This window comes from Ovis canadensis, chromosome 2 (assembly GCF_042477335.2).
Source record: "Ovis canadensis isolate MfBH-ARS-UI-01 breed Bighorn chromosome 2, ARS-UI_OviCan_v2, whole genome shotgun sequence".
NCBI classification, from domain to species: Eukaryota; Metazoa; Chordata; class Mammalia; order Artiodactyla; family Bovidae; genus Ovis; species Ovis canadensis.
Window position 1 is genome coordinate 156,206,034 of NC_091246.1, and position 24,818 is coordinate 156,230,851.

The window sequence follows — 24,818 nt, forward strand, 5'->3', positions numbered from 1 at the left end:
AACCCCAGTCTCCTAACTGAAGTCCACCATTACACCAAGCACTCACCATCTGGCTTATACCTTGCTACTGTACCTGGGGAAGTGGTGGCTGACTTTGAACATCTGTGCATTTATTTGAACTACAACACTCATCTTTCTGACCACACTCCCAGAGGACCAGGTACTGAGCTAAGCCAATGTGGAGTGGTTATTACTGTTGTGTTGATTCATGCTGGTGCTGACTGGAAGCTTGATATTGCCTGAAACAGATCTCGTAATTCCGAAGAAGAACCAAACAATGCAGGGGAGCCAGTGGGTGTATCGTCATGACTTCTGGGCCTTCGCCAGGTGCCATTGGATTTCCAGAAATCAGAGACAGACTTAGCATTAAGTCATAGTGCAAGTGTTGTCAACCTGTAAAGTGATGGAATGAAGTACTGACTCCTTCCCTGGGTAAAGAGAAATGCTTACTGCTGGATAGCAGTATTAATTAGAGGTACAGAATGGTGAACTATGAGTGGCAGCTAACCTCTGTGGGGGGAAAATGTGGTTGTCCCCTACTGTCACCTAAGGATGCCTTTGGCTATGCATTTGTGAGTATATGAAGTGTGTGTTGGAGGGCAAGAGAGCTAGAGTAGGTTTAACTACAGCAACACTTTCCCTCTCAGCTTCACCTCCAGTGAAAACCAACTTCTATATCCCAACAACAGTGCCCTGAGCATCAGGAGCCCCCAGTTCCAGAGCATGAACTTTGTGGAGGCCCTGAGCAAACCTACCACTAAAAGTAGAATTCTATGAATACCTTCTAAACTTGATTGCTTTGTAGAAGAGTACATGTCTGAAATAAATCTAATATTTTCGTTTTCTCTCAACAAAACGTCAAGACAAACTATACATTTATGTGGGAAATTAGAAAAGACATTTCACCTTAAGTGAAAACTTGAGCATCTTAAGACAAACATATCAAAAAGAATCACTGCTCAGGTTTGCACAGAATGTTGGCCTTGCAAAGCTCAGTGCACTGGTCTCTAACCTTTGCCTTCAAGGAGAACTTGCTGTGGGTGGAACCCCTCAGGGTCAGCATCAAGAAGAAAAGAGCTTATCCACAGAGGTAGAGTGGAATAGTCCAGCATTCTATCTTCTCCACTTATTCAACAAAATTACACACGTAGTAAACATCAATAGGATGCTAACTAGGTCCAAGGACGCATTGGATTTGCGAATTTGAATGTTTTATTATCTGAAGTCAAAAAAGAAGATATAAAAGCTGTTTTATTTACCAAGCAAGTACACTAGGCCTATGACAAGTGTGGTCCTTTTTGCTAAGCTCTCAGACATTCGAGGCAGTTGGCGAGACGGCTGTGTTTTCCGTCCCAGCTTAACATTTTCGAGGCTGCTGAATAATGTAGATCCTTTTCAGTGGAGTGACCTTCTCCAGAGCAGGTCTGGGTTTTTGATGTGCCATGTGTGCTACTGCTGGAAATTTATGGCTGAGCTAGAGGTGAGAAGGAAAGAAAAAAAAAATAAGCATATTGGATCTTTGGGGTCATAAAGTATTAAAGTAGGAGAAAGCAAAACAGCTGGTCAGAGAAATTTCACAGTTTTGTTTATTTCTTTGATATAACCTCTTTTCCATACCACCTCTAGCTCTGTACCCATGAGTATATGTGTTAACCTGGGTTTTCCCTCACTAGTACGTTTTTAATTTTTTCAACTATAAAATATTTTATATGTAAGATATAAATAATATACATATGTGCATCTATATATATGTTTTGAAGTGATATTCTTAAAGATAGAAATGGTTAACTGTATCTTCATCAGTTCTCCAATATTAACAATTATCCTGGTGCCACTACGCATATACGAAACACAATATGCTAAGAAGGCCATGGGCACATTGGAGAGGGCCTGGGGTGGGGAGAAGGAACCCCTCAGATGTCAAAAGATCAGAAATAAAGAGCCTCTGAAGGAAGTTAGGAAAACTTAGGGTTATTATTTTTTAGATTGAAGCATGTGAAATTTCTATTTTTGTAGGTAAAAAATGGCCAAATACTGGCTGTTTTGTATGGTTCAACCTAAGCATCGTTGTAAAGAGAAAGCTGAGGAGTGACTTATTAGCTCGCTAGTCATCCCTCCAGAAGACATTTGTGAGGAAATGAGCCTAAACTAAGACAGACTGAGACTTTGACAATAAGAGGAAGTACATATGGGACAAAGAGACCTTATGGAATTTACATCAAGGGCAGCATGAGATCATAAAGGATGCCCAATGCTGGGACAATTTCAAGCACAGTTTTCCTAAGAGGAGAATTTAGACTCAGTGGCCTGTTGGGCCCATTCCACTTGGTTTTCCAGCCCACTGACTCAATATAAAGGAACCTAAGGACACCTTCCTCAGCCAGCAAGGAAGGGATATATCAGCTGACGAGGAATTTAATTTATTTCTATTGAACTTAGATGCCCTTGCCTTGACACTCAAGTCAAATAAAAGGGGAGATAAACTGTTCATGACCCCAAACATCACACTGTGTATGGCTTGTTTGGGCTCTTCTAAACCAGGGAAACATAAGTGCCTTACATGTCTTCTTAAATGTCCCTGGGCACACAGCATTCCCTTTCATGTGAAATTTGACTCCAGAAAGCTCTTTCTTCTTGGTCTTAAAAAATTAAACACACTGGAAGAATATACACTGAAGTGTTAACACTGTTTATTTTTGAGGGATAGAATTATGGGCAATTCCTAGTCTTTTTATTTACTTTGCCTTTGTTTTGCTCAAAGTGTTTTTTACAATGAGAAGCTACAAGTTATATAATAATTAAACCCAAGGATGGTCTATGCTGACATTCTAGTAGAAAGGAAGAAACATAACTGAGATATTGGTTATAAATATTGCATTAGAATTTAAAAAAGAGCTGGTAACTTTGGAGGGTCAGATTAATTAACATTGGGCCCCATGACATATATTTTATAGTGTGGTAACAGCAGAATGTCTTGTTTGGTTTTTAAGGTTAGAACCAAAAGGTAACTTAAGAAGTCACTGACTTCAGTAGTTTTCTTTCAGATTAGGTATCTTTAGTGTCAACTAAAACAGATGGATTATTTTAGGTTAGCTCTAAATCACGTTCAAGAGATTATAGGTAGGAAGATGTAGGACTTAAAGTCAAATATAAGGTAAAGGAGGGTGAGAAAGGAAGTGAACAAGTAGTTCTGATATAACAGAAATCTGGGCAATTAGCCAAGGTGAGATGGAGCAAGATGACAAGTTGAGACAGAAGAGAGAAAGCCACAGTGTGGATTATTGTTCTTAAGGTGTCAAGACGGATGATGGGTGGAGGTGTAAAAGGAAAGGGGAGAGGAGAACAGTGTGTCATGACACACCTATTGCTTAATTTGGCACTAACTCATTATTTGATTTCCAGGGTTATCTCCACAGTTCAGGGGCTACATTTCTTTTGTAATTTAAAAAATTGTGATAAAATACATATAACATAAAATTTACCATTTCATCCATTTTAAGTACAGCATTAAGTACACTTATACTGTTGCATAACTGTAACTGAGCATGACCCTATGGGGCCTTCCCATGATAGGCCTTCCCCCATATCCTCTGCTTTTGCTCCTCTCTGAAGCACCTAGATAATAGTATTTGATACACATTTCCTGAGGTATTTTACATATGTGAAAACCCCTCCACCAAATGGAAGACTTGGTGTTAACTGCTTGATGACCGTGAGTACATAGCCCCAGGCCTCCTGGAGTTTAAGGGCTGATAGTGTTAGCCCTGTGACATCACCTTGCTACCTCACCATCAGCTGGCCGGAGAACTGTGCAGAGCTGATCAGTACCTGGAGACTCCACCCCCAAACCTGGCTTTTAAGAATGCTTTGCGGAAACCCTTGGGGAGCTCGGGGCTTTTTAGGGCCTGAGTCACTTGTCTCCTTGCATGGCCCTGCAATAAACCTTTCCCTGCTCTAAACTCTCATGTTTCAGAGTGTTTGGACTAACTGTGAGTCGGGTACATGAACTTGTGCTAACATGGACATCACTACCATCCATTTCCAGAACTTATCCACCATACCAAGCTGAAATTTTGTACCCATTAAAGAATAATTCCTCATTATCTCCTCCTCCAGCCTCTGGCAACCATCATTCTACCTTCTATCTCTGTGAATTTGACTACCCCAAGTATCTCATGTATGGGGAATCATGCAATATCCCTGGGGTGGGAAGATCCCCTGGAAGAAGGCACAGCAACTCACTCCAGTACTCTTGCCTGGAGAATCCCACAGACAGAGGAGCCTGGTGGGCTACAGTCCATGGGGTCTCAAAGAGCCGTATACGACTGAAGTGACTTAGCATGCAATACTTGTTCTTTTGTGTCTGGTTCATTTCATTTAGCGTAATGTCTTCAAAGTTTATCCATGTTGTAGTATGTGTCAGAATTTCTTTCCTTTTAAATGTTGAATAATATTCCAATGTATGTCTATAGACCACATTTTGTTTATACATTTATAGGTTGATGGACACTCGGGTGGCTTCCACCTTTTGGCTGTTGTGAATAATGTTGCTATGAACACTGTTGCACAAGTTTCTCTTCAAATCCCTACTTCCAGTTCTTTCGGGTATATACTGAGAAGTGAAATTATTAGATCACATGGTAATTCTATATTTAATTTTTTGAGATACTATCATATTGTTTTCCATAGCCTCTACCATCTTATATTCCCACTGGTTAGGGGTTATCTTTTAACTAAGGCATTTAACTGAGGTTCTAAGAACTCTGCTCAATGGCTTCTCCAAAGAGGAATGACACAGGTCAGAATGAATGGGAGACTGCCCCTGGGGGCTGTTAGCCATCTGTGAACTGGCCTGGTAAATTTTAGAGGGGAAAAAAATCAACAGGATTGAGAATATAGTGGAAATAATTCTGCCAGGGATAATAACCTTAGAGGAACCACTCATGATTATTAAATTACAAATGTACAAGTTTGGGAGGGTCAGAGCTTTATAACAATGCATGAAAATACAAGAGAACTGAGTTATTTTTCTCAAATACTGCACCCCCTCCGTCAGGGGCACTCTAAAGTAGAAAGACTTGCGGGTTGTGGGTAGAGAGCCTATAAAGGGTCTACCTTCAGAACTGATGAAATGGTAAGTAATCAACCATTAAATGCACTAATTCTTTGTTGTAGCTTTTATATCAATGGAGATAGGAACATTTTTGTATTCAAGTCTTAACCAATAATAAGTAGGAATAGCTTTACAACCTACGAACAGCTGAGTTTTAGTCTGGCATCTTAACTTTGGGGTTGTTTTGGATTTTTCATCATTAGTCTTTGTAAAATGATAGGATTTGTAGAATGAAAGGTATTTGTCTGACTCATTAAGATAAAAGAAACTAGGGTAACTCCATAAGAGAAAGAATTCAAGGCCAGTATGTATGTAAGGATTCTGCCTGGCTGCAACTCCATCCCATAAGGGGCAAAACATTGGACTTGAAAAGTAGATCAATAGAAACTTCCACATTGAGAATGTACCTTCCTCTTGGGTAGTTGTGACCTCAGAACCTGTATTTTTCACTTCAGAGAAAAAGTCAAAGAAGTGTATTAAAATGTCTTTATGATTAGAGCTGTGAAAGAAACTCTAGAAGCAAGAAACTCAGTGGCAGGTTTTGTTTTAGAGCCTGAAGTCAGGTGGAATTAGCAGACTGGCAGCTCTTCCATTCATCTTCCCAGGGTGTTAATATCCAACTTGAATGTTGGCACTTAGATTTCTATACCCCATTACGCAAAGTGCTTAAAACAAAACATTCAGTCGATGAAATTCAAGGATTCTCCTACAGTGATGTTAATCCACAGAACAAGAGAAACCTTTTTAGATTTGCAGATGCCTTTGACGGCTTCCTCTTCCCAGGATCCCATTTCATATACATCTCACTGTGAGCCTGGTGACGCAGCTGACAGCTTGAAAAGTGGCCCCAATTTAACCAGGCTTCAACATTCCACTCACATCCACACTATAACCCAACCCCATTACTAATGGCTTAACTGGATACTTTTCTGTTGGGAGAAGCTTCACAACTATTGCCAAACTTACTTCTGTGACTATCCAGAGAATTAACATATTTGGCAGTACTTTTATTTCTTATTCTTTGCCTTAAAATAATCAAGTAAATGAGCAATCATAAATCTCAGAGGAGCTACGTGGCTTCTAAAAGGTCAAAAACCTCTAGGGAGTAGGTGGAACTTCGTCTAAGACCAGATCTCAAATTTTTAGCTTGGAGAGCTTATATAACCCGTCATCTGCAAGAATAAACATGTTGCATGGCCCATCACTGGGCAACATGATTCTTTCATTATTTATGGCTGAAACAGGTAGGAAGGACTGGCAAGAGAGGAAGGGAGAGTAGGAGGAAGGTAGTTGGTCATGAGGTCTGTATGGGGATGAGTGGGTGAAAGAGTGGGAGAGAATATTTTAGGTTGCTTTCCACTTTGTTGTTGTTTAGTCACTAAGGCGTATCTGACTCTTGAGACCCCATGGACTGTTGCCTTCCAGGGTCCTCTGACCATGGGATTTTCCAGGCAAGAATACTGGAGTGGATTGCCACTTCCTTCTCCAGGGGATCTGCCCGACCCAGGGATTGAACCCACGTCTCTGGCATTGGCAGATGGATTCTTCACCACTGAGCCACCAGGGAAGCCCTAGTTTCCAGTTAGATTTACACAATTCCAGCCTTTGGGGAATTGTTTTCCATCCTCCCACATCTTAAATCTAGGTTGGTTTTAAAAGGGTACACAGACATAAATAGTATATGGATAGAAATTTCCTGCCATGGTTGAATTGTTGATGAGATCCTATGAGTAGGGCTGTAACTCTCACTGTTTTGGACTCTCAAGTTCTTAAACTGGCATGAAAATTGACATGGGTTCTAGTAACTAGATATAATTCTAGCCGAGGGCATGAATGAATGCTAAGTGCAGAGTCTATGACCCTCATTACTGCTACAATATTTCTTCCTGCCAATTATATATGGCTAGATCTTCATGACAATATGTATTGTTGGGGGAGTCATCATAATGCAGATGAAAGTTTGTTAGCAAAAATCTACATCTCTGTATTTTATGTCTTTTTTGGTTTAGACTGTTTATTAATAATACAATTTTTACATTAAAAATTTAACAGAATAATTTATCTACAGTAAAATATATGCCCTCTTCAGTGTTTAGTTCTACGGATTTTCTCAAGTGCATACAGTCTGTGACCACCACCACCATCAAGATATAGAACCCTTTTATCCCTCTTCAAAATTCCCTCCTGTCACTTCGTGGTCAACTCCTCCTTCTATTCGCTGGCAACCACTGATCTCAGCAGATCTATTTTTTAAAAGGCATTGTTCTTTCCACCTCAGGTTGACCTTTATTATGAAATCCTATTACACTTCAGGTTGAATTATGGATTTATGGAAAATTTTTCTTAGCTGTAAGGGAACACATGAATCCCACCAACCTCCATATTCAATACAGTGACTTAGGGTAATCTTGGGACTCTCTTACTGGTCTCTTATCCTTTGCCTGGATTCCAGGTGATGCTCTATAGGACAACTCCCCTGGGGAATAGAAGCTAACCTGTCCTGAGGGCTAAGTGTGTCTGGCACTGTGCTGAGTCCTCTGCACACATTATATAACCTCATTTTATTTTCACATTTCTGTGAGGTGGATACTGTGAATCACATTCCTATTTACAGATAAGGAAATAGAAGCGTAAAGACACACAGCTACCAAGTGACAGAGCCAGCATAGGACCCAGGTGCCTGATATCTGATGCCAGAAACTGTTGTAATCAGTAACATACACAGTCCCACACAGTACACACTGAGCTAAGTGTTAAAGTGTTAAAACATAGATATAGTTACCGTTGAAAATATTTGTAATAGCACAGCATCTGTGTTTTTTTTTTTTTTTTTTTTTTTTTGTGTTTTTTTTATTTTTTTTTTATTTTTTATTTTTTTTAATTTTTTTTTTAATTTTAAAATCTTTAATTCTTACATGCGTTCCCAAACATGACCCCCCCTCCCACCTCCCTCCCCACAACATCTCTCTGGGTCATCCCCATGCACCAGCCCCAAGCATGCTGCACCCTACGTCAGACATGGACTGGCGATTCAATTCTTACATGATAGTATACATGTTAGAATTCCCATTCTCCCAAATCATCCCACCCGCATCTGTGTTTTCTTATGATTTTAAAATATAACTTATTGCTGTTGTTATATGCTTATTTTATCTTTGAAATACAGAGGTGCTATTTTTAACTGGCAGGGAAAGAGTCCTTTATGCCACAGACATATACACATGTGTCTATTAAAAATAGTGACGATTCCAGCATCATACCTAAAGTACAGCATAACTGACCTTTACTGATCACTCTCTTTAAAGACTTTATTTGGGGTTAACATATTTTAGAGGAATGTATCTATTCCACTCAGTTCCACTTACTGTGGACATCTCTTGCCCCTGAGGATGAGGTGTTTGGAGAGCAGGAGCCAGAGAATGCAAGAGGCAGATCACCGTCCATCCCTGCCCTTCTTCTAAAGTCAGGAAGGCAAAGAGTCATTTATGACCTGCCCTCTGATCTACCTGATGGGAGAACCACCCCCACCCCCACCCCTCCCACCCCCCCATGTGAGAAGGCTCCGTAGCTATGGTCTGTCCTCAAGATCTTATCTGGTACTGCTACCTGCCTCATGGGCTTCAGACATAACTTTCCATTTCACTGTCATAAAATGGATGCTACTCATCAGAGCAGAGAGTGCAGACAGGTTTCTCTGTGTCAGGCACTATTCTAAGAGATTCCTGTGTGTGAATCTCATTGGTTCCACACAACAACAATCTCTTCCTTATCCTCATCTTACAAATGACAAATCAGAGGTGCAAGATCAATAACTTGCTCAAGGCTTTAAAGACAGTAAGATGAGAAGCCAGTACCAAAGAGAGGTCCCAGAAGTTTAGCCACACAATTGCCGTTCTAATCTATTAATATTTCAGACCCCTGATGTTGGCAATAACAGCAAGTCTTCCTTCTACAAAGGACACCCAGTCCTGTACCTTCAATATATGTTGGGGTAACAGAAATAGTGGTTTCTGTGCATCCGCCCTCTCCTTAGGAGTAGAATAAGGATCCTCACTCGGATCACTTACAACATTTAAAAGCAAACTCTTGAACCCAAAATTAAACCGTCTATTCAGGAATAACTTTCTGAGTTTCCTGAGCTACTTAGAGAGAATTCAAGATACAGAAATAAAAATAGTAATGGTCGACCACCTTTATAAATAGACTTTATTAGATAAAGCCAGCCAGTGCCCAGCCTTCCTCCAGTCTTAAATTGGGCAACCCTCCACCCATCCTGGCCTCAAATCAAACATTTCCGTATGGGAAAGCAGCAGTGGGGAGGAAGGTCAAGAAGGGCTGAATTCCCAGCACACAGTTTGCCTTATTTAGAGCAACATGCCAAGGTCTTCAGGAAATAAGTGGATGGCAACATAAAGTTCCGCCAATTTGGCATCATGATTCTTGCTTAATTTCCTATCTTATTTTTGAAATGATTTCTTAAATAGATGCTAGGAATTTGGGAGCATCAGCTTTTCCCATCAAAACGACTCTGTGTTCCTTGAACTGAAAGCAGATTCTTTCACAGGGACATCAAACCTCTGAGTTGGAAAAAAATTCCAGTCATCAGCTCATTCACCCATGTAGCATGATCAGCTAGGTGCAAACTGGCTGGGAGTATCACGTGATCTGCCTCACCCATGGCTCACCTTCTCCAGCGTGTCATTCAGGGCATCCATCATCTGTATTTTGGCAACATTTGCAATGGCACTGTGAAGATGAAAAGAAACCTCATATAGAAACAGCAACTTTCCCACTGAAGACGCTAAATGATCTGTATAGACGGTTTTCTACTTGGTCTTTAAGCTTTCATGCTGCTTGGCTACTTCTGGAAGATTAAAAAAAAAACCACAAAACCCTGCTCTGTGTGGCCATGAACTACAAGCTTTGCAGGCCAAGTTATTATAATTTTAATATTTATTAATAGTAAAAATTTTTCTTTGAAGTAGAGTATACATGGAGAAAAGTGCACATATCAACATATAGGTTGGCGAATATTTACAGACTTGTAGCACTAGTCAAACTAGCTGCCCTTAAGGATAATCACTACCCTGCCTTACCGCCCCATATATTAGTTTTGACTTTGTACATCGTAAAATGCACCACATAGCGGGTACTCTTCTGTGTCTGACTTCTTTTCTCAGGCCAAGTTTTTTGTAGCAGAGTTTCAACGAGAGAGGAGCTTCCAGTGTAATTTCCTGAAGGAACTCTGCTCTAGGCCTATTTTGTGTATGTGTGTGTTGGTTGGTAGAAGTTATTAGGAAAGGAAAACAAATTTGATGATGCTTAGGAGTTTATTTTCTATGATATATTTTTCAAAAGCTGTTTTCCTATAATGTATAAGGAGAGATATTTGTCCATGAAGGAGAAGCAATCATATCCATGCAAACATGGAGCGGTTATGAAGAACAGAGGTGACTTCAGGGGGAAGCTGGGGAAGCTCCAGGGCCTCTCATTGTGCAGTCTCCTTCCAAGGGGGCCCTAACCATTTCATATTTATAATTTTATAATGTTTTTCCTTAAAATGGCCTCTATAAGCTTCGGGTCCCACATACCTATATCTACCCAAGTAAATAGCTCAAGCCTCCCAATTCTGTAAGCTTCGGGTCCCATATACCTATATCTATCCCCAGTAAATAGCTCAAGCCTCCCGATTCTGTAAGCTTCGGGTCCCACATACCTATATCTACCCAAGTAAATAGCTCAAGCCTCCCAATTCTGTAAGCTTCGGGTCCCACATACCTATATCTACCCCAGTAAATAGCTCAAGAAAGCTACTTCTAGCTGTTTAGGTTCTGCAGTAGTCCAATTCTCATCTTTTAATGACTATTAGAAAACAATTCGGAGAAGGAAATGGCAATCCACTCCAGTATTCTTGCCTGGAGAATCCCATGGACAGAGGAGCTGGGTTGGGCTACAGTCCACGGGGTCACCAAGAGTCGGACGCGATTGAGCGACTTCACTTTCACTTTCATGCATTGGAGAAGGAAATGGCAGTCCACTCCAGTGTTCTTTCCTGGAGCATCCCGGGGACGGGGGAGCCTGGTGGGCTGCCATCTATGGGGTCGCCCAGAGTCGGACACGACTGAAGCGACTTAGCAGCAGTAGCAGCAGCAGAAAACAATTGTAGTTTTAAAGAGGGTTCCACTCACCACTTTATAACTCTCTAGGCAACTCCTTCTCATAATGTTCACTTGATGTTTGGAATTAACAGTAAGTCCCATTTGGTGAGGTACAGAGAAATGAGTGACTTGTCCACCGGCTGCCAACTAGAAGGCCATTTCCAAGTTATGACTCTTTAGTTCCTGAGTCCCTGGCCTAGGCATGATAACGAGTGTCACAATAAACAGAGCTTATGCCTGAGTCCGATTTTAACAGGATAGGCTTTCAAAGTTAGCCAGCTGACAATTCAGTGACAGTTTGGTGTCATTTAGAGAGTACTTTCTCCATTCTAGGAACTGTCCTAGATGCTGGGTCAGGAGATAAATAATATGTGACTCTCACTCTTGAGGACTTAGAGTTTTGCTTTCACTATGTGGTGATTATTTTCTGATTCAGAAGAAACAAACACTCAGTGCCAAATGGGAAAATTTTTTAAAATTGAGCTATCACCGACATAAAGATTACACTAGTTTCAGGTGTACAACATAATGATTTGATATCGTATATACTGCAAAATGATCACAACAAGTCTAGTTAATATTTCTCACCATATATAGTTAAATATTTTTTCTTATAATGAGAAGTTTTAAGGTTTATCCTCTTAGCAACTTAGCAAATATGCAATACAGTATCATTAACTATCCTGTCTAATTCAATGGAACATTGAGCCATGCCACGTAGGGCCACCCAAGATGGAGGGGTCATGGTGGGAGATGGTGAAAGACAGGGAAGTCTGGTGTGCTGCAGTCCATGGGGTCACGAAGAGTCGGACACGACTGAACAACAGCAAAATCATTAGCCACAGTCACTACGCTGTACATTGCATCCGCGTGGCTTATTTGTCTTATAACTGGAAGTTCTGCCTGATGATTCCCTTCGCCCATTTTCTACCCGTCACCAACCCGCCCCCGTCACCAACCCGCCCCCCCCAGCTTTTGCAACTACTAATCTGCTCTCTATATCTAAGAGCTTGAGATTTTTGTTGCTGTTGTCCCGGGTTTTTTTTCTTCTTAGATTTCTCATACAAGATAGATCACATGTTAATTGTCTTTCTGTTTGACTTATGTCATTTAGTATAATGCCTTCCAGGTCCGTCCATATTGTTACAAGTGGTAGGATTTCCTTCTTTTATATGGCTGAAAAATATTCCTCTGTGTGAGTGTATGGGTGTGCGTGTGCACATATGTGTAGGTATGTAGGTATCACATTTTTAAAAATCCATTCATCCATTAATGGACACTTGGGTTTCTTCCATATCTTGGCTACTATAATAATGCTGCAATAAATGTGGGAGTGTGCATATCTTTTCAAGTTAGTGTTTCCATTTTCCTCAGGTAAATACTCAGAAGTAGAATAGCTGGGTCATACGGCAGTTCTAGTTTTAATTTTGGAGGAAACTCCATACTGCTTTCCATAGTGGTTATATTAGAAACTAAGAATGCACAAATGTTCCCTTTTCTCCATATCCTCGCCACAGTTTGTTATTTTTTGACTTTATGGTAATAGCCATTCTGACAGATAGAAGGTGATATTTCATTGTAGTTTTGATTTGCATCTTCTCCCTGATAATTAATAATGTTGAGCATCTCTTCATGTACCTGCTCTGATTCTTCTTTGGGAGAATGTCTGCTCAAATCTTCTGTCCATTTTAAAACTGGCGTGTTTGCTTTTTGGCTACTGAATTGTAGGAAGTCTTTATGTATGAGATAGAGTATTTCATTTTAAGATAGAAAAACCCTTAAAAAAAATTCTTTCCAGAAATCGAGAAGAAAATTTTTAAAGTGATCTAAAAAGTAATTTTATATGGAAAAAAAAATCTGAGACATTCCATAGCCTATTTCCTTCCACATGTTCTTTCTGAGACTGTTACCATTTTAATTGTTAAGGACATATCTAAGCATCTTCGAATTCACTCCTTTTGAATTACTTGTGAACTCACCTATGGAAATTATCCTGAAATTAGTAGTCTCTGAAATGGCGCTATTTGGAGGAGCTAATTTCATATGCTTCTTTTTGAAGGCACTATTTTCCTTACCCAAGGCATAGAGGGGCTGGGCCATTTGTACAAGAGATCCAGCCCATGGCTCTCTGCTTAGCTCTGAAAAAACTGCAGTGTGTCAAGGTTATCCGGGAAGGAATTCAGGGAGAAAACAACCTCAGTATCCAAATGCCTTTCGGCTGGGCCAAATATAGTGGCCATTATTTTCTAAATAATTGAGTGAGGAATTTGAAACAAACAAACAGAAAGCATTCATTTTTAATTCAGGAGATTTGCTTCAGCAGAAAGCGCATTACAAAAACAAGGCCAGCTTAGAGACAGTAGTACTTTAAAGGCTAAGGTGAAAATATAGATGTTGAGTCCAGTTTTGATGCATTCAGGACTGTGCTTTTTAATAGCAGGCAGTTAGGCTGTCTGCAGAGAGGAGGAGGTTGGGCAGAGAGCGTCTCCAGAGGGCAGTTACCTCCCCTCACCCGTTTCCCCTCCCATCTTGACCCCCATCACCTACTCTACTCCACCCCACCCCACCCCACCCCACCCGCTGCCTCTAACTCTGGTTAGCTTGTGCCTGGGGAGCCTTGGTTTGCCCTAAGATACAGCAACGCCTCTGACTTCTGGCAGCAGAGTTGTCTAAAACTTGAGATGAAGCAGGAAAAGAAATGAAGCAGTCTCCTACCTTGTTTTCTCTAACCCTGTTTTCTTGGTGTGTCTCTCCAAGATGCCAATTTCCTGTTTTTTGGGAATTCGCTTTCCTCCAGCTTTTACTATAAACAAAGAAGCATCAGCACAAGAATCATGGTTGGGGCAGCAAGAGAAAATTAGTTTTATTATTCAAGGTATGAATTGACATTTGAAGAATTTCAGAACTTTTTGAAGAGCTGAACTTTTATCTAAAACAACATAATAAAAAAAGTACCTTGAGCTAATGTTACAGATAAAAAAAATATTCAAACAAAGTGGGAAGGAGGGAAGGGTTAAGGTTTTTGCTTGTTTGTGTTCAGAGAGGGGGAACTAAGGCTTAAAAAAAGCAGTGGTGTTTATACCTTCGATTTGGGAGGAGATAACAATGCACTCCCTTAGGCATTTCACTGAAAACATTTTTTCTTATTATCAAACCAATTACATTCTTCATGATAGCAACTGACAACTACAGTGTGACCCTCCTGTTTTCCCACAAGATTAAAGTGCAAGGCTTGCAAATTTTTAAATCCAACCAAAGCTTTCAAAAGCTAGATTGGAGAATGAGCCAAAAGTCAGGGTAGCGGTGATAACAGGCACTTAATTCAAAAGAGATGCTTCTGATCCCACCAGATATCCACCTTGCATCCCAGACCTCAAACCTCCTTGTTGGAGGAGCTCAGATGTTCTAATGAGTAATTAAAATGCATTAATAATCCTGCTGTTTAAGAAATCAATTAGTGTTAATTAGGCTACAGATGACCTAACAGCAATTCAAGTGTTTAACAATGTCAGATGAAATCAACTTGAAAAGGAACAACCCATTTCATATTGCAAGTCAAAGCAAATACTTTTTTCTGTTCCCAGGAAATTTGCACATTTGAAACCTGACAAGCTCAAATGATAAAAAGCTAAATGGACATTGATTTGTTTGAGCCTGTTAATTCTTTTTATGGAAATGTTAGATTGGCAATTTTCTAAAACTGGCTTCAATAAAGCGAAAAATAGGAAAACTCTTTTCCTTTCTCTTTCTCAATGCCCTCGTGAACTGACTTCATTTTTCTTTTAAAACTATTAATTTTTTGACAATGTAATATACATTCATGAAGCACACAATTCAAAAAACATGGGAAGGTCTCTTCTACGATTATTTTTAGGTCTCCAGTTCACTTCCCTAAACACTGCTAATGTTAACAAGTTTCCTATTATTCATCTGTAGACATTCTATACACACACCTATGTATTTTTTTAATGGCAGCAGACATTGTTCTATGTCTTGTTTATTTATATTTTTCATTCAGTCTTGCACTTTGGAGTAAGTTCCCTATCTGTGTGTGAAAAGAGATATATATGTATCACATACATATGTAAAAAAGAGAATGTATATGTAAAAAGAGAATGTCTTTTTTTTTTAACATCTGCTTTAAAATTTCATTATATGGACATTCTATGTGTACTTAACCAGTTTTCAAATGCTGGACATTTTAGATGTCTCTAATCTGTTACTATTAAAAACAATGCTGTAATGAATATCCTTTTCATGTACATAATTTTGCACAAGTGCAAGTATATCTGTGGGATAAATTCCTAGAAGTGATCTTGTTAATTCTTAAGAGTATGTGCATTTGTAATTTTGTTCAATCTCATCAAATTATCCTTCACAGAAGTTGCACTAGTTTACAGTCTCACTAGTTACAATGACAGTGATTGTTTCCCTATACCTCAGGCAACAATGTGAACTAGAAAATATTTGGTTTCATCAACCAATAAGAAAAAGAAAGGTAATTTGCATTTCTTATATTTTATTAAAAGTTGAGCTTATTTTATTTCAGAAGGCAGGTGTATTTTTTTTTTTAAAGACTGTTTAAATTTTTGGCCTATTTGTCCTGTTGGGCTTCTGTTCCATTCATCTCTGTTTATATGCTGTTACAACTTTATTTGAATGACTGTCGCTTTATATTTTAATTGATAGTCTTTCTTTGCTATATTTACTTTGCAGAATTTTATTAGCTATTCTTATTTTTTCATATGAACTTTTGAATCAGTTTGTCAATTCCCACCAAAAAATATCCTGCTGGTAGTCTTTTAATGGTCTTGCTTTAGATTTATAGATTAAAAAAAATCTTATTTATTTATTTTTGGCTGTGCTGGGGCTTCCTTGCTGTGTGGGCTTTTCTCTAGCTGCGGCAAGAGGGGGCTACTCTTTGGGTGTATGCGCAGGCCTCTCGTTGAGGAGCACTTGCTCCAAAGCAGAGGCGCAATAGTTGTGGTGCGTGGTATGTGGGAGCTTCCTGGATCAGGGATCAGACTCTTGTCTCCTGCATTGACAGGTGGCTTCTCTACCACTGAACCATTGGGAAGCAATTAGATTATTTTTAAAGGGAAAATTCATATCTTCGTATCCTGGCTGCTCTCTTTTCAGGAACATGGTACGCTTTTCTATTTTACCCACTCCAGTACTCTTGCCTGGAGAATCCCATGGAGGGAGGAGCCTGGTGGGCTACAGTCCACGGGGTCACAAAGAGTCAGACATGACTGAACGACTTCACTTTCACTTTTATTTTCTTGGGTCCCTCAGTAACTTGTTCACATAAATCTTACACATTTATTATTAGGTTTATTCCCTAAGCATTTTCTTTTTGTTGTTGTTGTTGTTGTTGCAATTGTAAAGAGGGTCTATTCTTCCATTATAGCTCTCATGGACTGTTGTTCTTATATTAATATCATTGATTTTATATCCATATCTTATTGAAATCTCTTATTGTTTATAGTATTTTTGTTGATTCCCTTTTATTTTCCTGGTTAAAAATTATATAATCTGCAAACAATAGAATATTACTTCCTCTAGAATAATATTAAATAGTGCTCATGAAGGACATTTTTGTCATCCTAACTTTTTAAGGGATTGCTTTTAGTGTTTTCCCATTAAGTATAATGTGTAGTTAGTTGGATATACACACAAACACATATCTGTAACATATATACCTATTCAAATACATTTATTTTATTGTATTAAGGAAATATCCTTCTATTGCTGTTTCATTGGCTTAAAAAATTAAAAACACATGTTGAATTTGACTAGATGCCCTTTTATAATTCATGTATATGATCATATGGTTTTTCTCTTTAATGTGGTTAATTATGTTAACAGATAAACATTTTATAAGTATATATTAATGAATATTTTACTATCAAACCATTCTTGTGTACATGGAATAAACTCTCCTTGGTCATTTTGAATAGCCAAGTTTTTTTTACTGATAGTAAAAGTATATCACTATACTTTTATAATACTAGATATAGTCCAGGGGAAAAAAAAGTCCTGCGTTTACACACACATCTGTGTGTGTGTTAGTCACTCAGTTATGTCCAACTCTTTGCAACCCGATGGACTGTGTAGCCCATCAGGCTCCTCTGTCCATGGCAAGAACACTGGAGTGGGTTGTCATTCCCTCCTCCAGGGGAATTTTCCCAAACCAGGGATTGAATCTGGGTATCCTGCATTGAGGTGGATTCTGTACCATCTGAGCCACCAGCCTCTGCTTTAAATTCACACACACATACACACACAGCATACAAAATAATCAGCAACAGAAATGGAAATGATGTGGAAACATCTTTTGAATAGCCGTGGGAAATAGATGAAATAAACCGAGGGGTGCCCTTTTCTGGAGACTGCTTGAAGAGAGTATGCCTCTGTTTGAAGGGTGTTGCTCACAGCACCGCTCTCTCTTCTACCAAGAAGAATCAAATCACAATAGCCCCAAACCTAGAGCTTGGGTCTTCAGTACCCTTCAGTAGTATCTGTCATTCTTCTAATGACAAATGCCTTTTAAACATGGAGTGTTGTAATTACTTTCCTATTAGTATTCCTTTTGTTTTCTCTGTTATGGGTTTCACATGTTTTCTTCCACTGATTATTACTGCCAACTACAGAAGCACACCTGTTATAGCTAAAATGAGCACCAGTTTAAAGGGAGAAGAACTTTGCATGTTGAGGTCTGTGCTGCTCATTTGAAAGGATGTGGACAGTCTAGACAATGTCCAGAGGAGAGTGACCAGAGAGGAGAAGAAGCCGTGTCACAGGGGAAAGACCACTTCTGAGGAAGCCGAGGCACAAGGGAAACTTATGGGGTCATTTTCAAGGATTTTAGAGGCTGTCTTATGGAGGAGGCCTGGTTTCCTGGTGAGGAAATGTTATTAGGGTCAGAGAGCTCTACCCTGCCTGAGCTCTGTGACCTCGGGCAAGATACGTAAACTCCTCTGTGGCACAGTTTTTGGATCCTTCAAAAAGGAATAATACTGATTGTGTGAGTTGCCCTAGAAAATAGACGCAACAGAAGCACCTGGATACATGGAAGGCACTTAATAATTAGTAGTTATTATTATTTACATTTGTTTTTCCAGAGGAGACAATCAAAACCAAATAGCAAAAGTTCCTGAAAGGCAGAGCCTGGCTGCATATAACTGTTTTATTCAAAGTGAAGTAGACTGCATAGCACAATAGTATGTTCCCTGGCCCCACAGTGTGCTAAAAAGAAGTGTATCTGCCATGAATATTTTAGAAGGATTTTGGGAAATTCAGTAGCAGTTAACTAGATGGTTTTTACTGTAACGTCTTTAATGTGATTCTAACTATTCCCATCTACCTACAAAAGAAAATCTATCATGTTCCCTCCCTTTCGAAAGAATACAGTGCACTTAGAAAAGCTAAAGCAAAAGAAAAAAGTACGGAGAATGCAAACATGGGAGTTCTTCAGAACAATAAAACAGTGACATTTGAGGGGAAATTAAAAATCCTCTCATGACAGACCCTAGAGTTTGTCACACAGAGTGAAGTAAGTCAGAAAGAGAAAAACAAATATCGTATATTAATGCATATATAAGGAATCAAGAAAAATGGTACAGATGAACCTCTCTGTAGAGCAAGAATAGAGATGCAAACGTAAAGAACAGGTGTTTGGACATGGCGGGGGGAGAGGGGATGAACTGGGAAATTGATGTTGACATGTGTACACTGTCATGCGTAAAACAGATGGGGGGACCTGCTGTATAGTGCAGGGAGCGCAGCTTGGTGCTGTGATGACCTGGAGGGGTGCGGGTGGGCTGGGGCAGGGAGGGAGATCCAAGAGGGAGGGGACATATGTATACACATGGCTGATTCACTTCGTTGTACAGCAGCAACTAACACAATTTGCAAAGCAGCTATACCCAATTTTGAAAAAAATTCTCACAGGATTCTTACTTTCATCCAGGAGTCTTTGAATCTATCCAGGGCTGTGGGCTCTGGGTGATTTAGGAAGCATAAGTCTACCACACGTTGGATTTTCAGAGTATAGTTCTTGTACCAAACTTGTTCTGATAAGTAATCTCACTTGGTCAGCAATGTACAGTAGAAAGGAGCAGAGGAGAGTCCCTCCACGCTATAGATGGATACACTGAGATATAGAGTAAGGCTCTCATTACACTGGGGTGATTGAACCAGATGGAACCTTGTGGGAGGGTCTTCAGAATTTTGCAGGGAATACTGTTGACACCTGGATCTCCCTGGATTTAGACAAGCCATTTTTTTTTTAAGCTGTTATTGCTTTTTATTTTTGTTCATTTTCTTTTTGGTTGAGCTGTGTGGCTTGCTGGAGAAGGCAAGAGCAACCCACTCCAGTACTCTTGCCTGGAAAATCCCATGGACAGAGGAGCCTGGTAGGCTGCAGTCCATGGTGTAGCTAAGAGTTGGACATGACTGAGTGACTTCACTTTCACTTTTTACTTTCATACATTGGAGAAGGAAATGGCAACCAACTCCAGGGTTCTTGCCTGGAGAATCCCAGGGATGGGGGACCCTGGTAGGCTGCCATCCATGGGGTCGCACAGAGTCGGACACGACTGAAGCAACTTAGCAGCAGCAGCAGCAGCAGTGTGGCTTGCTGGAACTTAGTTCCCCAACCAGGAATTGAACCCACAACCTCAGCAGTGAAAGCTCAGAGTTCTAACCACTGGACAACCAGGGAATTCCCTAAATAAGCCATTAAAAAAAAAAAAAACATTTGCAACCAACATTTGCAATCAGATTCTTGCCAGTTTTGTTTAAACTAGTTGGTCTAACTCACGGGATCTCAAAGTCTCACTGTAACTAAATTAGGTCAATTAAATTTGTAATTGTTTATGTAATTCCATGTTTGGGACTATATTGCCTTTTGAACCTTTGTAGAACAACCAACTAGAACTGGGCAAAGTACAAAATGAACTGATTTAACATTTTAACAGGACTTTGAATACAAATATATTCAAATACAAGGCTGCAGGTACTTTTAATAAGCAAAATGACCCAGAGACTTTTAAAGAATGTAAGAGAGAGCTGATTTTTTAAAATAGTTTCATTAGAAAACCTACATTGATGTGGAGAAAACAAAATTTTTATTTCCTATCTATGACTAAGTGTTATACTTTTGTGGTCACCTTTGTAGTTTATGGATTTTGTAGTTTTCAAAAGTGGACCCTTGAGTTTAGAATGCTATACAATAATTTTCCAATTAAGATTTTCCAGGCATTTTGCATCTTGTTTGGTAGAGGGTAGTTAAGCTAAGGAAAGACAAACCTCCAGGAAAAATTGAGCTTCTTTCTTTCAATAATCAGTAGAGAACGTGTGTGAAAAAGATGACCACCTTGAAGGTTTGGGCAAACTCTGCCTTGTGACTTAGAACTTTCATTTGAACATTTTAATTTAAAAGTCAGATATTTGAGAAACACTTTCTTTGCTTTCACAGTCGAGTTTTTGGTAAATTCTAAACTATCCATCAAAAGCCCCATATCAGGAATGGCTTGTGAAGCAAGGAGAGAGGGCTTGGCATGGGTCCACTTGACTGTCCATTTCTGCACCCCTGCTCTCCAGCTATGTGGTGCTGAGCATATCCCTTGACTTTGCTAACTTTCAGTTTGCTCCTCTGTGAAACAGGGATGTGGGAACATCATTGGTCTGCAGGGTTGATTTCGTGTCTAGAAGGCTCCGTGTAGTGCCAGGCATACAGGGTTAAGTGAAAAGCAGCTGTTCTTCTCATCAAACCCCTGCCCTGTGACGTGAGGGGTAGTGGTCTCTCAACCTCTGTCAAACCTCACAGATCAACTCCCAGAAGCTGACATGGACAGACTGGAATTGATAGAATTAAGCCTCTAGTGTTTGCTTTAGAAAAAAAAAAATCATACTGGCCCGTCTGCGGCTATGATTTCTTCCCCATTCTCTGCATTAGTTTAACCCTAAGGGATGCACAGGGCTTCCCTGGGAGCTCAGATGGTAAAGAATCTGTGTGCAATGCAGGAGACTGGGGTTCAATCCCTGGGTTGGGAAGATTTCCTGGAGGAGGAAATGGCAAACTATTCCAATATTCCTGCCTGGGAAATCCCCTGTACAGAGGTGCCTGGAGAATCCCATGGATAGAGGAGCCTGGTGGGCTACAGTCCATGGAGTCATAAGAGTCAGACATGACTTAGTGAGTGAACACTCACGCATGCAGGGGATACATTCCCTAAACTTCCCTCTCTCTTGAATGAGTTAGTGAACGATTCTCTCTGGCGGTTCAGCAGTGACCCCTTTGATGGCTCTGATTCGTTTGCCTTACGCCAAATAGAAAAGTGTGAGGGATACAGAAAACTCATGAACTGCTGCTTTTTCTTGTTCAATATGTATGCCCTTAGCTTCCTTAGATTACTTCCTACTTGCTCAGTTTCGGCTATTCATGTAATGGCGTTCTTATAAAACTGAGAGTGAAGCAAATCAAAACAGCAGAAAACCAAAAGCTAACTTCCTAGAGCCTAGGCCACCTCATGTTTAATGTAGTCTTGTTTCATAGCATAAATAAGCAGGGCTCACATAGGTGCCGTATATTATATAACATACATGAAAGAAAAAAACCACTGCACGCTTGCCACGTAGGTGGGAAAGAGTTACAGCTGGCTGACTTTTGAGTGGTTTCATTTTTAACTGTGATGGGGCAGGCACATGGTTCTTTCCCATTGCAATTTCCTTCTGTTCTGATGATTGCAGTAGTTTCTAATGTCTCCCTCAAACATCAGGAGGTCTTGCCATGGAAGAAAATCATTTCTTGTGACAGCTATGTGTTTTCCCAGGCCTGTACTTTACAGGGATTAACATTCATGTCTGGGTACCTTACACCTTTAAACAGTCATAGAAAACTTACAATATCAATGTTATTTATTACTGCTTCCATGGACAGAGGAATCTGGTGGGCAACAGTCCATGGGGTCACAAAGAGTCAGACACGACTGAGCATGCATGCATACCCCCTCCTGTTTTAGAGATAAGAAAACTGAGGCTTAGCCATGTGGAAGGGAAGCAGGGTTTAAATCTAGGACTGACTGGTTTCAAAGGCCATGTCAGACCTTTCCACCTTATCATGTCTGCATCCTACTTTCTGGGGCCTGTCTATTGCTTATAAAACTCAGGTAAAATTTACTGGAATTCTGGCAATGGATTATTTTTGTTCTATAAATAAAACTTTGGTAGCAATCTGGTTCAGAGTTAAACTATGTAATAGACAAGCTGAAGGATGAGGCTTTCTTGTTCCCTTGTTCTCAGCGGGGAGGCAGAAGTCTGCCTTCATCTCCATTCTAATTATCCCAAACCTCTTATCTGAAGTGTCACAGTTCATAATAATTAATTGTCATGCCAGAGGCATTGTGACATGCTTGATGGCGTCATGGTGTGCCATGTACACAGAGTAATTAGCAATCATTAGCAGTGGGGACAAAAAGTTCCTGGTGGCTTCATTCACATTTTTATTTGCTTGAGTTTATCTCTGTGTTCTTTGTGTACAAATGTCATTTAGCAAATCAGGCATTAGCTGAACTGTTTTAGGAAGGATTGGGATGGACGTTGCAGAAAGAGAATGATGTCTTCTTTTGTCCTTAGGTAGAAACTTCCAAGTTAGTCCTTCCAGGTAGGACTTCCTGGTGGCTCAGATGGTAAAGCGTCTGCCTACAATGAGGGAGACCTGGGTTCAGTCCCTGGGCCAGGAAGATCTCCTGGAGAAGGAAATGGCAACCCACTCCAGTATTCTTGCCTGGAAAATCCCATGGACGGAGGAGCCTGGTAGGCTATAGTTGCAAAGAGTCACACACGACTGAGCGACTTCACTTTCACTTTCAAAAACTTCTAATAATTGACATCAATAGTTCTTGATCATTAGTTGGCATCATTAACTTTATTTTTTTTTTTTTTTTTTTTTTTTTTATATTAAAAAAACTGGCATTAAAACCAGAATTTTTATTTTTTTTTTTCCTTTTATTTATTTATTTATTTAAATTTTAAAATCTTTAATTCTTACATGCATTCTCAAACATGAACCCCCCTCCCACCTCCCTCCCCATAACATCTTTCTGGGTCATCCCCATGCACCAGCCCCAAGCATGCTGCATCCTGCGTCAGACATAGACTGGCGATTCAATTCACATGATAGTATACATGTTAGAATGTCATTCTCCCAAATCATCCCACCCTCTCCCTCTCCCTCTGAGTCCAAAAGTCCGTTATACACATCTTAGTTGGCATCATTAACTTTAAATGTAGATAATGTTAATTATTCCTAAATCCAATGACAAATATAAAAAGTCAGGAGTCTGCCATAAGAGACCATGACAGGGTGCCAAGATGGGTAAACTCAGAATTAGCGTAAAAATTCTGACTCTTTTTTGGCTGGGCTGCCCACCAGAAAGCCACTGAGCCTTGTGTCAGCTTTTGATGCTTTGTGAAGGTTATACCTGCCACTGTCCTCTGCAGCAAGGATGGCTGAAATCACCTTGGCTTAGAAGAGCCAAGGAATGATACCAACAAATAAATTTTGTTATTTGGAGAAAGGCAAGAACAAAGCAGTTGAGCTTGTGAGATCATTCTCAAGGAAAAGGAAACGAGATAGGCAGTAGAAAGAACATCAAACTGGCTAAAAATAGGCCTGAGTGCCTCAGCCAGGCTATATGAACATATGGTTAAGTACAATAAAAATAATTTCCACATTCCAGAGAATTGATGTAAATAGCATACTTAAAAAAAAAAAAGAACCGTGGATCCTTTGTAGAATACTTCGAAAGCTACCTTTTCTAGTCAGCCCCTGCCAGGCCCGTATCACCTTTTTTAAAAGTGCTCCTCAGCTTGGTGACAGACAAAAGACTTGACTGATAACACTGCCCAACCCCACACCTGAGGAGGGCGAGAGAAACTGCATTGCTGTCTTCTGTGCAGAAGCTGGTTTGCCTGGGCACCAAGTCAGACAATGTATAGGCATCTTGGGGAGACTGAGTCTAGAAGCTGGAACCTCTAGGGAGGAAGGTTTCCATGAGCAGGAAATCACCTCCTGGGTGTGGACGGGTCACTGCAAAGCTACAGCCAGAGAGGGAAGGTCCAAGCTCTCCACCTGCTCCTTTCCACCAGTGCCCAATCCCTCGTGCTCTCATAGAATGTTAGGCTTTAATTCAACCAAATCGGGGCCTGTTAAGTCCCCAGATGGTTTTTATACATAAGCCTAAAAGCATCAAAGACAGAAGAGGAAATTGGTTTGCAGGAAGTTAAACTAACACGAGAGACAGAGAGCCTTGGCTCTGTTGGGGTATCTCTGTTGAAGGCACTGATGGAAGCGGGGCCGTGGCAGCAGCAGTGGGGCCTTGCTATCTGCAGGGCAGAGGGCGGGTGGGCAGCCTACCTGCAGGAGGATGCCCCCCTTTCAGTGGGGAGAGCTGGACTTGCACTTCATTTGCCATAGCGCATGCCAAGGCCAGTGGCAGTGCTGGTGCTCTGGAGGCTGAGTGCCAGCTGCTGCAGCTGCC

At 40.3% G+C, this 24,818-nt stretch overlaps 1 protein-coding gene across 1 annotated transcript; it reads right to left on the minus strand.

Moving 5' to 3' along the window:
* Positions 1 to 1,194: 1,194 nt before the first annotated feature.
* DAPL1 (death associated protein like 1) lies at positions 1,195 to 24,808 on the minus strand. The gene is made up of 4 exons (XM_069577431.1): positions 24,695 to 24,808; positions 13,987 to 14,074; positions 9,799 to 9,859; positions 1,195 to 1,474 (listed from the first exon to the last, which is right to left on the minus strand). The coding sequence occupies exons 1-4, from the start codon at positions 24,750 to 24,752 to the stop codon at positions 1,358 to 1,360; spliced, it is 324 nt and encodes a 107-aa protein (XP_069433532.1). The 5' UTR covers positions 24,753 to 24,808; the 3' UTR covers positions 1,195 to 1,357.
* Between the last annotated feature and the right edge of the window lie 10 nt (positions 24,809 to 24,818).

Bases quoted from the DNA above. Each gene is read 5' to 3' on its own strand.
- DAPL1 (XM_069577431.1), bottom strand. From the start codon at position 24,752: ATGGCAAATGAAGTGCAAGTCCAGCTCTCCCCACTGAAAGGGGGGCAT. The intron at 9,860-13,986 runs GTAGGAGACTGC...TCATCTTCACAG, and splicing joins ACAGGGTTAGAGAAAACAAG to TGCCATTGCAAATGTTGCCA. The intron at 1,475-9,798 runs GTGAGCCATGGG...TCTCACCTCTAG, and splicing joins TGAATGACACGCTGGAGAAG to CTCAGCCATAAATTTCCAGC.